The 12,662-nt window shown below is 36.7% G+C and overlaps 3 protein-coding genes, 1 long non-coding RNA gene and 1 pseudogene across 4 annotated transcripts; 3 read left to right on the top strand and 2 right to left on the bottom strand.

The window, feature by feature from the left end:
- Positions 1-3,396: 3,396 nt before the first annotated feature.
- On the top strand, positions 3,397-6,062 carry LOC6648133 (annotated as a pseudogene).
- Positions 6,063-6,681: 619 nt separating this feature from the next.
- LOC6648134 (ELMO domain-containing protein 2) lies at positions 6,682-7,917 on the bottom strand. Its single transcript, XM_002070012.3, has 2 exons — positions 7,510-7,917; positions 6,682-7,443 (listed from the first exon to the last, which is right to left on the bottom strand). Exons 1-2 carry the CDS (start codon positions 7,742-7,744, stop codon positions 6,743-6,745), a joined length of 936 nt encoding a protein of 311 aa, XP_002070048.1. The 5' UTR covers positions 7,745-7,917; the 3' UTR covers positions 6,682-6,742.
- Positions 7,918-8,004: 87 nt separating this feature from the next.
- Positions 8,005-9,685, top strand: LOC6647805 (chitobiosyldiphosphodolichol beta-mannosyltransferase). The gene is made up of 3 exons (XM_002070013.4): positions 8,005-8,703; positions 8,759-9,328; positions 9,416-9,685. Exons 1-3 carry the CDS (start codon positions 8,141-8,143, stop codon positions 9,633-9,635), a joined length of 1,353 nt encoding a protein of 450 aa, XP_002070049.1. The 5' UTR covers positions 8,005-8,140; the 3' UTR covers positions 9,636-9,685.
- Positions 9,611-10,334, bottom strand: LOC111519159. Its single transcript, XR_002724259.2, has 2 exons — positions 10,067-10,334; positions 9,611-9,989 (listed from the first exon to the last, which is right to left on the bottom strand). It is a non-coding gene; the product is annotated as an uncharacterized LOC111519159 (long non-coding RNA).
- A 199-nt stretch (positions 10,335-10,533) lies between these two features.
- On the top strand, positions 10,534-12,209 carry LOC6647806 (secernin-3). The gene is made up of 2 exons (XM_002070014.4): positions 10,534-10,961; positions 11,032-12,209. Exons 1-2 carry the CDS (start codon positions 10,809-10,811, stop codon positions 11,944-11,946), a joined length of 1,068 nt encoding a protein of 355 aa, XP_002070050.1. The 5' UTR covers positions 10,534-10,808; the 3' UTR covers positions 11,947-12,209.
- The last annotated feature ends 453 nt before the right edge of the window (positions 12,210-12,662 follow it).

Raw genomic sequence — 12,662 nt, 5'->3', positions numbered from 1 at the left:
ATAAATACATACAAGCTTCAATAATCAGCTTCCTAAAATAGCCAAAATAATAGACATACAAATACATTACATTATCGACATTCATACATTAGAAAAGATATCGTAGAGAGCAACAAAATGCATACAAAATGTTGCAAACTATAGACAAATCAGAAGAAGAAGAAAAAAAAAGAAAACAAAAACTTTTAAACTAAGTATTGTATAAGCAAGGTTTCCAGCAAACTAATTTATACGATATAAAAAAGCCCAGTTGCATACACACACGCACACACACACACACAGACAAACACATACCATGAACTAAAACCCATTCACTATCTTCCTCAATCTCTAACTCTTGACTCTATTTATGTATCTCAATCTATCTATATAAATATGTATCTATCTATTTTGTTCACAAAACCATTGCCATTACAAAAAACTTCTTCAAAAAAAATAATTAACAACAAAAAATCCCTCATTAGGGAAAACTAGAAGCCCTCTACAAGATGTAGTCCTCTCCTCTCGATAAACTTGTAGAATCTTTTCCGATTGATGCCCAAAATCTCAAAACTCTTCATGAATTTTCATTCATTTTGTTGTAATAAGAACAATTAAACATTTACCAAGCACATTTCCAATTATTATTATTATTATTATTAGAATGACACTTTATCTCTTTCTCTCCAAATGAGGAACACGTTGCCACTGACAGACTTCAGAGGAAGAATACAACATGATATTTATTTGTCAAGATCAAGTTTAAATATAACAACCAAACACAATGGCAAAACAAAAAAAAAAAACACAAAAAATATCATTTATTGCAAATTATTGAAAACACACAAAAACGAAAGCAAAAATAAAAATTTAAATATACAGAAAAAGGCAACAAAGAAAATGGAGAAAAGCTCCAAAAAATACTTATACTGTGTATTTTATTATCTCGACAACAATTCGACAAGTCGAGAAACGACAATAAACTGTGACATGAATATGTAAAAAACAAAAAAGTTAAGAAAAAAACAAAACCTAAAGCTATATCTAAATTGTATTATTAAAAAAAAAAGAAAAACCAACATCAAATTGGCAGAGAAATGTATTAAATATTAATAATGACAACACACACACACACACACACACAAATATCACAGAGAACTTTGAACAAAAAACGAACAACAACAACTAAAAACTGTGTAAAAACTAATAACAAAAACCCACAACAAAAAGATACAAAGATTCAGTATAAGTAAACATTTAAAAAGAAAAACAAACAACAAAAAATAAAATAAAAAATTCATTAAAATTGTTTTCTAATAAAGCAAATAAAAACGATATGAAGTCTTGAATATTTTGCACCCAAAAAAAATGCGATCCGAATGCAATCAGACTTAATGAATGTATTCTCTCTAATTTACACGATGAAAGAAACGTTTGGGTATTATTAGGTGGGGATTAGTGATGTAAAAAAAACATAGATGCATCGAACATCGATGTTCTCTTGGCGATGTTTCTAGATGTTTAACGATGGTTTTGTCGATGTCAATGTTCAGCGATGTATTGATGTTTCACCAAAACATCGGTTCTATATGACACCTATCAAATTTTTTTATATAATTAAATGAATCTGTCTTTAAAAAGCCCTTTCAAACCTTATTTTAGCTATAACTTGATGCGCATTGTTTCAGATTGATAACAAAGATAACGTAAAGGGGTTTTCAACGACTGACCAAATGATAACAGATATGTACAACAAATTGAATAAGGCTTAAATCAGGTAAACGAAATTTTATTTCGGAAAGTAAAGCCCATAAATACTTTATCAAACAGTTTTTGAAAGATTAGGCTAACAATGAGAAAAGAGACTAGCGAGATTCAAGATTAACTTTAATTACTATTATGAGCACTTTTATTTATTAGAAAACAGTGAACTTTCACATCAGACATACATCGATGCATCGAGATATTAACCCGATGTTTTAAACACCATTGATTATAAACATTGAAACCATCGATGAACAGAAACAACAAATGTTTTTATTAAAATTTATATCACTAGTGGGGATATACCATATGGCAACAGCCCAAACGTTTTATGTATTACGTATCCGCACGGTGTGCCAGATGAACGACCACCATTGAGGATAATAAATGAATGACTTTAACAAAGGCAGTCCCAAGTATCGGACTGTATTCGACTTAAGATCTAAAAAGTTAGCCCACTTCACAGAATAGATACCTCTTTCTTTAGCACCTTAAAAGTGTAGAATTTGATTTCAACTTCATTGGGAAAAGTCACAGTCTTCTTGCTCTGCGTTCAATCATCAAGAAGCAATACTCAAAGTTTACACAATCAGTTTAGAACATAAATGATACTTTGCTTAGTTATTATACATTTAGTTTTGGTGGTGTTCGGTAAGTAAATAATTGTAAATTATTCTAATTTAATTGCCTCAGTACACCGCAAAAATAAATACTTAACAATTAGCATTTACTGGGGGTATAAAAAAAAACCGTTGGCATAGATTAAGTTTATTTTCTAATGTTTTTTTTTTGTTTTATACCCTAGCAAAGGGTATTATAAAAAAAATAACGCATAGAAAGAGACCTTACCAATTCCATCAAATATATATTCTTGATCAGCATAAGAAGCTGAGTCCATATATACACATATATAGATGAAAGTATTTTGAGATAAAGTATGAAAAAAATCGGTGAAGGAGTGGAAATTTTTTACCAAATTGATTAATGAAATAGTTTTTTATGTACAACATCATGTTCCAAAGTTTTACTAAGATCGGATTAATAGAACACAAGTTATAATCATTATTCATCGGCTATGCTTGCTATATATGATCCCTGATATATGTATGTATGTATGTATGTATGTTCACATACAATGGGTAGAGATAGAGTGAGAGTTGAAGACTTTGGAACTCAGAAAGAGTTTGAAAACATTTAAAAATACTATTGCTACAAGGGTATATTAACTTTCACCTAGCCGATGTGAGCTACTTTGATATTTCTATATATGCGGTTACTCAGTTCTTTGCACGCTCCCTCCCCGAGAGACAAGATAAGATCACTTTGATCATTTAATTTATTTCGCTTTTACAACCTTCTTCAGTGGGCCAAGATTTACACAAATTTAGTATGTCTTGCACCAGGCATAACTTATCAAAGAACTAATTCATAAAATTAGAATTCTCTTTAAAATTTCGGTGTACATGAACGCATATTAAAAAAAATACCGTGTAAGTGGAATTTAAACGGAACCTCTCAAACATTTGTTTGATAACATGTACGACCAGCTTATCAATATACTTATCTATTCAGACCATAGCCATATATAAGGGTCGGGATAGTGAAAATTTGTACAATACAATATTAAGTTCCGACCGCCACAATATGCGTTATATTATCGGTGCTCTGGTGTATATCTTAGGTGGTTTATGCCTAACTGGCGCCAAACAGCTGGAACTAGAGTTGCAGGCACTAAAATCAGCTAAAAGCCTTAAGTTCCATCAACTCATGGAGCTGCGTCCTTTGAGAGTGGAGTTTGTCAAGTATTATCAAAACATTTCGGCATTTCCCGATACTACCGATCAGTTGGATCTACAGTGTTTCGCCGACATAACTCTATGGATTAGCAGCATTAACTCAAGCAGTTATTGGGCTTTAAAAAGTAAGTACTTTATATATTTATAAGTATGTATTTCTACACAGACTTGGTTGTGTTTTTCATTTAAGTGTTTGACTCCTGGGGATCAATTCCATCGGGATATTTATATGGAAATATCTATGATATGGGCAACTTCGATGAATGCCTAAAGATCAACAAAATTATTAACTCCACTCATAATATAAAGGGCAAATATGGTTTTATGCAACTGCCCGTTACCAAATATGTTCTTGGTATAGACTTGAGCATTTTGAACATGAAAATCGCTTCCTGTTTTCCGGCTTCTTGCTCAGGCCAACAAATGAACCAATTGCTGACAATAATGTTCCAAAACGTACTTAACTTAGAAGAGAAAACCGATTTAGTTATCATAGATGAGGAAAGTTGCCAAACAAAAAATACTCAACCATATGATGGACTTACAATATTCTTAATGTAAGTGGATCCAATGGGAAATTGAATAAGAAAATGTATTTATGAAAGTTTAATGTTTCAGTTCAATTTTGTCGCTGTTTACTTTGGCCACGACTCTGGCTACCCTCTATGATTACTTTATCTGCAAGAATCAAGGTAAATACATAACTAAAACCCGCTTTAGCAACATGAGTTAAAAAAAAGAATTAATTTTTAGCACAACTGCCTCCAATTGTGAAGATTTTCTCAGCACGTGCAAATTCAAGGTTCTTATTTCGTCTAGTGGAACCGAATAAGGATCCAAATGTCATAGATTGCCTCAATGGTTTGCGTTGCATGTCGCTAATCTGGGTAGTCTTTGGTCATGAATATGTATTCGGTGTGATGGCACCTAATCTTAATAGTTGGACATTGCTTAGGGTGAGTGTTAAATGTGTTATCAATAAGTATCAATCACTTAGTTAAATCTTCCTTTTACTTTTTTACAGTGGTACGAAAAGCCCTTCAGTTTTTTTATAATAGAATTTTTCTTTTCTGTGGATACATTTTTATTTATTAGTGGCTTGTTGTTGGCCATGATTACTCTACGATCTATGCAGAAGTAAGTTGTTTGTTGGCTTAATTCTAGCTCTCTATGACTTATCTTATTAAATACAGATCGAAAGGGAAAATAAATATACCTTTGATGTACTTGCATCGCTTTCTTCGGCTTACACCAATTTTAGCCCTGGCCATATTAATCTATTGGAAGTTTCTGCCCTATTTTGTCGATGGTCCTCTATCGGATTAAGGTTTTGCCGAGTATTCCGTGTGTGAGTGGAATTGGTATAAAACCTTACTTTATATTCAGAACTATGCTAGTACGGACATGGTAAGTATTCTTAGAAAGAAAATAATTACTTTATAAACTAAATACCCTTTGTTTCTATAGTGTGTGTCGCATACGTGGTACTTGGCGGTTGATATGCAAATGCATCTTCTTTCACCCATTCTGCTTATTGCCGTGTACAAGTGGGGTAAGAAGGCTGCAGGCGGGATTGTAATTTTGATACTTCTGCTTTCGGCCTGCCTCTTCTCCACTATGTTGCTGAATGATTTGTCCCGTCAGTTTAAGTAAGTATCCAACAATTATTAAAACAAATTTCCACGTTATGAACGTTTCTTCTCTTATTTGTAGAAATTTTGCCAAGAACCAAGAGGCACATGAGAAGTTATACTTTCCCACCCACACTCATGCGGCTCCCTGGTTGATCGGATTTCTTTTTGGATATTTTCTACATTTGAATCGTGGACGAAAATTTAATTTAAATCAGTTATTTGTATGGCTGGGTTGGCTGCTAAGTCTTGCCATGATCTTCACCTCGATCTTTGCTCTTTATCCCTATGGCAATTGGCTGAAACCTGCATTGTCTACTCTGGGAGAGACATTTTATTATACCCTGACACGCATCGGCTGGCCGTTGTCCTTGTGTTGGGTAGTCTTTGCCTCTATGCAGGGTTGTGGCGGATTGGCAAATAGTTTTCTTTCTTCGCCACTTTGGCAGCCATTGTCAAAGCTCTCCTATTCGATCTACATTTTTCACATTTTCGTCCAGGAGATTAATCACAGGCGAATGCGATCAGTAGGAACTTTCTCAGACTACGACATGGTAAGGTGTTTAATGAGGTTTTCGATGATCAATTTTTAATTTTTTTGTAAATTCTCTTATCTTTGTTTATTCCTTTTTAGATGTTGCAGTTCTGGTCGTGTTTTGGTTTCACAATAATATTGTCTTATGTTTTATATATTATATTTGAAGCACCTTTGGGTGGGTTACAGTCATTACTTTTGCCCAGTAAAAAACCTAAGCCTGTTCCTGATACGAATCTGCCTGATCCAAAAAATATTAAGACAGAAGATGGCTCCGCCGACACTTTGTAATAGATAGTTTTTGTAGAGTTTGTGTTAAAAAATAATAAATACATTTAAACCAAGTTAAAACATTAATTTACAATATTTGTTGTTTTTCCACCCTCGAAAAAAATGATATGGGTTATCAAACTCTTAATGTGAATATAAAAAATTACAAAACAAGTAAGAAATACAGGCCTTGTGACTGCAGAATGTAGCTGAAATACATTTTGTATTTTAAATATTCAAAATTGTGTTTTTAAAGTCCCCGACCAAGATTTCTTGGAAACAGCTAAGCTGATTAGTCTTAAATGTTTAAATAGGCATCTTAACTATGTATGACCTTGGATATTTAAGATTTACACAATTAGTTAAGATTCCTTAGGTTACTAAACCTCACTTTAAGGCAGCTAAGTTTAAAAACAAACCATATCAAACGAGATCGCGTCACTGACACTTCTTAATAGGTACTTTATTTATATTATTAAGATTACTACTATTACTTACAATTAGTCGGCAAGCTGCTTTTAGTACCCCAGACATGAGTTGCTTATCACTAACTAAATGACTAAGAGATACACTACGTATCAATAATAACTGATATGAATGAATAGTTTGTAAATATTTTTCAAAAGATTTCCGCCTTACCCAATCAGCAGCTATTGGCCCGCTTTGCTGAAATATCATTAACATTTATTAATTGACAACTCACAAATAAAGTATTTTGTGCTTGTGTTTATTGTTAAAATATTTCTATATTTTTTGGGTAATTTTATTTAAACGTTTTCCACTATCAAATTGGTTTTAAAGAGTGTATTATCATTATGCAAAGCCTCTAGTTTGGTTATTTCAAAACTTTGATATATCTCTCGAAAATCCATTATGTCCCGGGGATCGCTATCCAGCCAGTATCGATCAAATTCAAAGAACAAATAGCAATACAACTTATGAAAATCTTCGAGAGAACTAAAGTTTTGCTTATGTAAGGCGGCCTGATTATAGAAATGGGTTCTGGCGGCTCCTGATTTGAGCAGTTTGTAGGCCATCGAGGTGAGATTAATGCCAACAATTGCATATGTGTAACCTAATGTGGGATGCATTGAATGCAAAAGTACGTGCTTGGCCGCATCGTTGTAGGCACTGGCGAAGTAAAGTAAATTCTCCAATCCAAGTAGACCCATGCCACGAAAATCCGTCTTGGGGTCATCGCCTTGGAAACCAATGTCTTGCCACTGTTTGGTTATACGAGCGGAGAGTGGTGTTTCGGGCATAAGAAGCTGCCAAAGTTGGAGTAATTTCTGTTCATGTTCCAAATCTTCCGAATCGTATTTCTCGGCGCGCAGCTCTTCCACTTGATGTTGAAGCCGCTGATAGCCCCAAATGCTGGTAACACAATTGCCAAAGAGTCGGGCAAAATCAGGATGTACGGTGCTCTTGATACTCTTCGCACGCATGACAATGTGGGCTGCCCGTGGAGCTGTTTGATAAGAAAAGTGTACAAGGATTAGATAAAACAAATACCTCTCTTCCTTCTTCTTCTTACCAAAATAAAGCAATTCCCTGTCCTCGGCAAAAGGCGCTGCCTCATCCAATTCGAACACTAACCGCTTGATATCGGAGTTTTTTGATAGTCTCAATGATCGTTCCACTTGCCGAGTTCTACTTGCCCCGGACCTGGCACCGTAGCATATCCGCTGCAGTTCACATAGGCGGGTAAATACATGAAGAAACCATTTAATAAATGGTCGAATATATGGAAAAATTCGTTCCAGAAACATTTTAGTGTAAACTTTAATTGACCTTGTTTGTTGCTTAACTTCACGTTGCCATGGCAACTAAAACAACGTTTGTGGTTAAGGGCAAATTGAAAAGTTTTCTTCTAAATTTGGCAAACTGGTTATATCTTCTTTATTTTTGCATCTTACATCAACAACAACAACAGCAAATATTTGTTTATTCACAGCGTGATAGTTTTCAGCTGTTTGCAATTATAGATGGCATCTCTGAGTCGCAGACAGCTGTTTAGTGCCATTTCGTTATCTGGCAACACCGCTTAATGGGTTGATTGGGGGTGCAAGAAAAAAAAAACAAGAAGAAAAACATTCGATTTTTGGTATTATTTTGTTTTTTTGTTATTTTGGTCCTGACCAAAATTCAATGAGCAGTTAACCGATATGGTGGAACTTCAGTTAAAAAAACGTCGGGCCTGTGTCATAGTATTGGGCGACATTGGCCGCAGTCCACGTATGCAATATCATGCCCAGAGTCTGCTGGAGGACAACTACAATGTGGATATCATAAGCTACTTGGAGACGAGACCCCTGGACTCGCTAACACAGGCACAGTCACAGTGTCAAATCCATGAGCTTTCATCGGTGCCGGTGACCAACCTGACTCCAAAATTAAAATTGCTCTTCAAAGCATTTTGGCAAACTTTAAGTCTTCTAATGGCTCTCATTTCAATAAGACGACCCCAATTTCTGCTGGTTCAGAATCCTCCGGGCATACCCACTTTGATTGTTTGCTATTTATATTGTGCCGTGACCAGATGCAAATTGGTCATTGATTGGCACAATTATACGTTTACAGTGCTGGCCCTCGGCATGGCGGGGGGTGAGAAGAGTAGTCTTATACGTTTGGTCAAATGGCTGGAACGTTATTTTGGTTCCAAGGCCCATTCTCATTTTTGTGTGACGCAGGCCATGAAAGATGATCTGCAACATAACTGGAACATTGGGTGAGTAGTCGAATTTTAATAGAAATGCAGACTTCAATTTATTTGCTTCTTTCAGACCTGTAACCGTGCTGTATGATCGAGCTCCTTCGCAGTTCCATCCCATTGATTTGTCTCAAAAGCATGACTTGTTTATGAAATTGTCTAAAGATTACCCTCAATTCATGCCGGAATGCTACGCTGACCTGAAACAGTCCGGCGTTCAGGAATCCACAGCTCTAACCCAGAAACTATCAAATGGATCTGTTCTTTACAAGCCTCAACGACAGGCCATACTTGTCTCAAGTACCAGTTGGACACCGGATGAGGATTTTAGCATCCTATTTAAAGCTCTGAAAGCCTATGAGGAATCTGCTGTGGCTGAGCCACTTAAATATACATCTTTGCTGGTGGTTATAACCGGAAAAGGACCTCAGAAATCACACTATGAAGAAAAGATAGCTGAACTCCAATGGAAAAAAGTAACAATAGTTACTCCCTGGCTGGAAATTGAAGATTATCCAAAGGTTTTGGCCAGCGCTGATTTGGGTGTGTGCTTACATTGGAGCACAAGTGGCCTAGATTTGCCCATGAAGGTGGTTGACATGTTCGGAAGCGGTCTCCCTGTGTGTGCATATAATTTCAAATGGTAAGAAGTTCTTGGCAAATGTCGTCAAGTCTGCATCCTTTTTTTCCGGATAGTATGTGTGTAATTGCAGTTTTGTTCAACTTTCAGTTTGCCAGAGCTAGTTAAACACGGCGAAAATGGATTTGTGTTTAACAATCATCAGGAATTGAGCGAACAGCTTAGAATTTGGTTTGAGGACTTTCCCCACAACCCTAGCATTTTGGAGACCCGTTCCCACTTTTCTCGCAACCTTCAGGAGTTCCAAGAATTGCGCTGGCGCGAAAACTGGCAACAAAGAGCAGCTCCCGTTTTTGACGCATTTTATTAGGCATTTCCATTTTGTAAAACGAAAAATAAAAAAGGGCAACTATAAATAAAGTTGAACTAGATTGTCTTGCGGCACAACGGACAAATCTCAAAGCCGTTTTCCACGTATTTAGCTAAACAGTCTGTGTGTAATGCGTGGCAACAGCTTAGATATGTTGCATTCTCTTCCGTTAGTGGTTTGTCATTATTAAAACAAATAACACAGGGATCAGTCGACTGACAAATTAGGCACTTTGTATCCATTCGTATAAAATCTTTATAGCAATCCTTATGCAAGGCATGTCGACAACGTAAAATATTCCAATCTTCCACTGATAACGCATTAGTGCACCAGAAGCATTGATCACCGGGTTTGCTGCAGATATGAAGGGCACAAAACATTTATGAGATTAAATACAACTACATGTGCAAAAAGTCAACAACAACATTCACCTTGCTTTTAACAGTTTAGTATGACGTCTTTCTTGAGTCTTTTTACGCTCCTTTGGTTTGGGTTGGTTTTGTTGGGGTACATTTTCTGCTTGACTCGTAATATAGTACGTACACAAAGCTGCTGCAACCGTGAAGCCGAGAATTGCAAGTTGCCAATACATATTCCAACTTCTTACTCCTTTACATCAAATCAAAGTGGGAAATCCCTTCAAAATGAAAATAAACCAGCACCATCTGCAAACACTGTTTGTCGGCAATTAAGGTCACACTAGCCAGCACCAGTGTTGGCTAAAAAATATTTTTCTAAAAACGCTAGCGTTTACTCACGCGATTTAAACCGCGTGAGTAAAACCGCTCGAACATTTGAGTAAACGCGCGAACATGTTCGAGTTCGTGAGTAATGTTGTGTTTACGTTCGAAGTTCGTGAGTAAAGTTGGAGTTGGGCTCATCTGTTGCGGTTCGCCTCATCTGTTGCGGTTCGCTTGCGGATGACGTGGTTGCAAGGAGTTCGGTGGTTCGATCTGGTTTCATGTGGTTCGTAGCCAGTGATGCTGTAATTTGTAATCTAGTGGGAAAATAGCTAAACTGGCAGCAAAAAACTTAACAGACCGTCGCTAACTTTTAACGTTTAACATTCTGTTCATCCCAAAGGCTGAATTCGGAAAGGGTATTCGTAGGGTACTAAAAAAAGCTCGCGAGTAAAGAAAAATCAAGTCAAAATCAAGCATTAAAAACTGAAAAATGTCTAACGGCGATTGTTTTATTGTATTGCCTGAAAACTGTGCCTCTGGATCTTTAATTGTGGGTCGCAATGCAGAAGATGCCGATGGACAATTGCTAGGCATGTCGACCGAAATCTGCTATTATGACCCAGACGAAGTTTTAACAGGAAAGGTGGGTGCTGGTGAAAAAAGGGGAGGGAATAGAGTCAAGCTTCATTAAAATGAGTCATTGTTATTTGCAGACTGATGGCGGAGCCAAAGTGGAGACGGCGTCGGATACCTTTCGTGTGATTTTGCAAAAACCCAAACTCGGACTATGGGGTGGAGACTTTGGAGCCAATGACCAGGGATTGGCTGTGGGTTTGACTTGGTCTAGTGGCGATGCAGAAGCCAAGGATTCGGACAGCCTTTTGGCAACGGATTTGGTGCGATTGGCCCTGGCCCTTTGCTCAACTGCCGAGGCTGCTGTAGAACGCCTTGGACTTATGGTATCTAGTTATAGTCAGGATAGTTTTAAATTTAATTTTATTGTATGTGATTCGTCCTCCGGCTGGTTGGTCAGTTGCTCTGGGAAGCTTTGGGCCGCTGAGAAAGTGGAGGCGCCTTTTCTTCGCGTGCCCAGTGGTGGCTTAACTGTGGGCTCAAAAATAGCCAAGTCCACAGAATCATTGAATGTCGATGATAATTTTGCTTCTAGCCAAGATGCTGAAGCCCAAGCGCCTCCAGAAGAGTGGTGTGGCCCCAAGCCTTTGGCTGATAAATCCTATACTCATTATAACATGTTTGAGACCTTGAGAGCAGCCAGTCGGGGATCTAGCTCTAGGGGAGCCAATGTCTCGGTTTTAAATCTCAAAAGCATTTCATGCCATTGGTTTACCGCCACGCCAAATGCCGCAGAATCTGTGTTCAAACCATTTGTGTTTGCCCCAAATCCAAAAATCTCCCCGTTGACTCAAGTGCAGCCGGAGGCGGAATTGACTTTGCTCCATAAGCTGCACAACCAGAAAAAACCTGCGGCCTTGGAGCATTTGCGTAGCCTGGAACGTTCCTGTGTGGATGAGCTAAACAATTATTTCTCTCTACAAGACCATCCCAGTGAGGAGTTGGACGAACTACTCAAGGATTGCGTAGAAGCAGAGGTCAAATTCTATCGCTAAAAGTAAACGAGAAAATCTTTGACATTCCAGGAAATAGTTTAATTCAAGCGTACTCCAAAGTGATTATCATTTTTTTGACTTATTCATTATTTATTGTAATCTCTGCGTGATAATTTATAACTTATTTTAATATTAATTTTTTTATTGTTTCTTTGGCTTCTCTTTTCTCTGATTTCAAATTAACATAAAGTATTATGAGGATTATTATTATTGCATTAATATATATATAACTTGTACACCATATAAATAATATCTAAAGAATATTCCATAGCTTTCAAAATATGTCAAAGCAAAACTGCATAAAATCTGCTGCATTTATATAGAAAACAAAAATATAGTCTTTATATGGTATATATATATACCATAGATATAAAGTATATAGATATAAAGAAGTTGAATTTCTCAACCAAAATCTGATATTCTATCAGACTCGGAGTTTTGGGGGGGGAAATTTCCCCCATTTCACCCCCCGTAGATCCGCCACTGCTTTATATGGTATATATATAATATGTCAAACGTAAACACAACATTACTCACGAACTCGAACATTTACTCACGAACTCGAACATGTTCGCGCGTTTTACTCACATGTTCGAGCGGTTTACTCACGCGTTTTTAAAAAGTATCGCTAAAAAAATATCGACTATGTTATCGGTTGTGTTTATCGACAATTCGCTGTGGGGAATACAATTCGCCGTGACGAAGTCAATTCGCTT

The sequence above is a fragment of the Drosophila willistoni genome, chromosome 3R, assembly GCF_018902025.1.
Source record: "Drosophila willistoni isolate 14030-0811.24 chromosome 3R, UCI_dwil_1.1, whole genome shotgun sequence".
In the NCBI taxonomy this organism is placed as follows: domain Eukaryota; kingdom Metazoa; phylum Arthropoda; class Insecta; order Diptera; family Drosophilidae; genus Drosophila; species Drosophila willistoni.
This window is presented reverse-complemented; position numbering and strand designations above follow the sequence as displayed.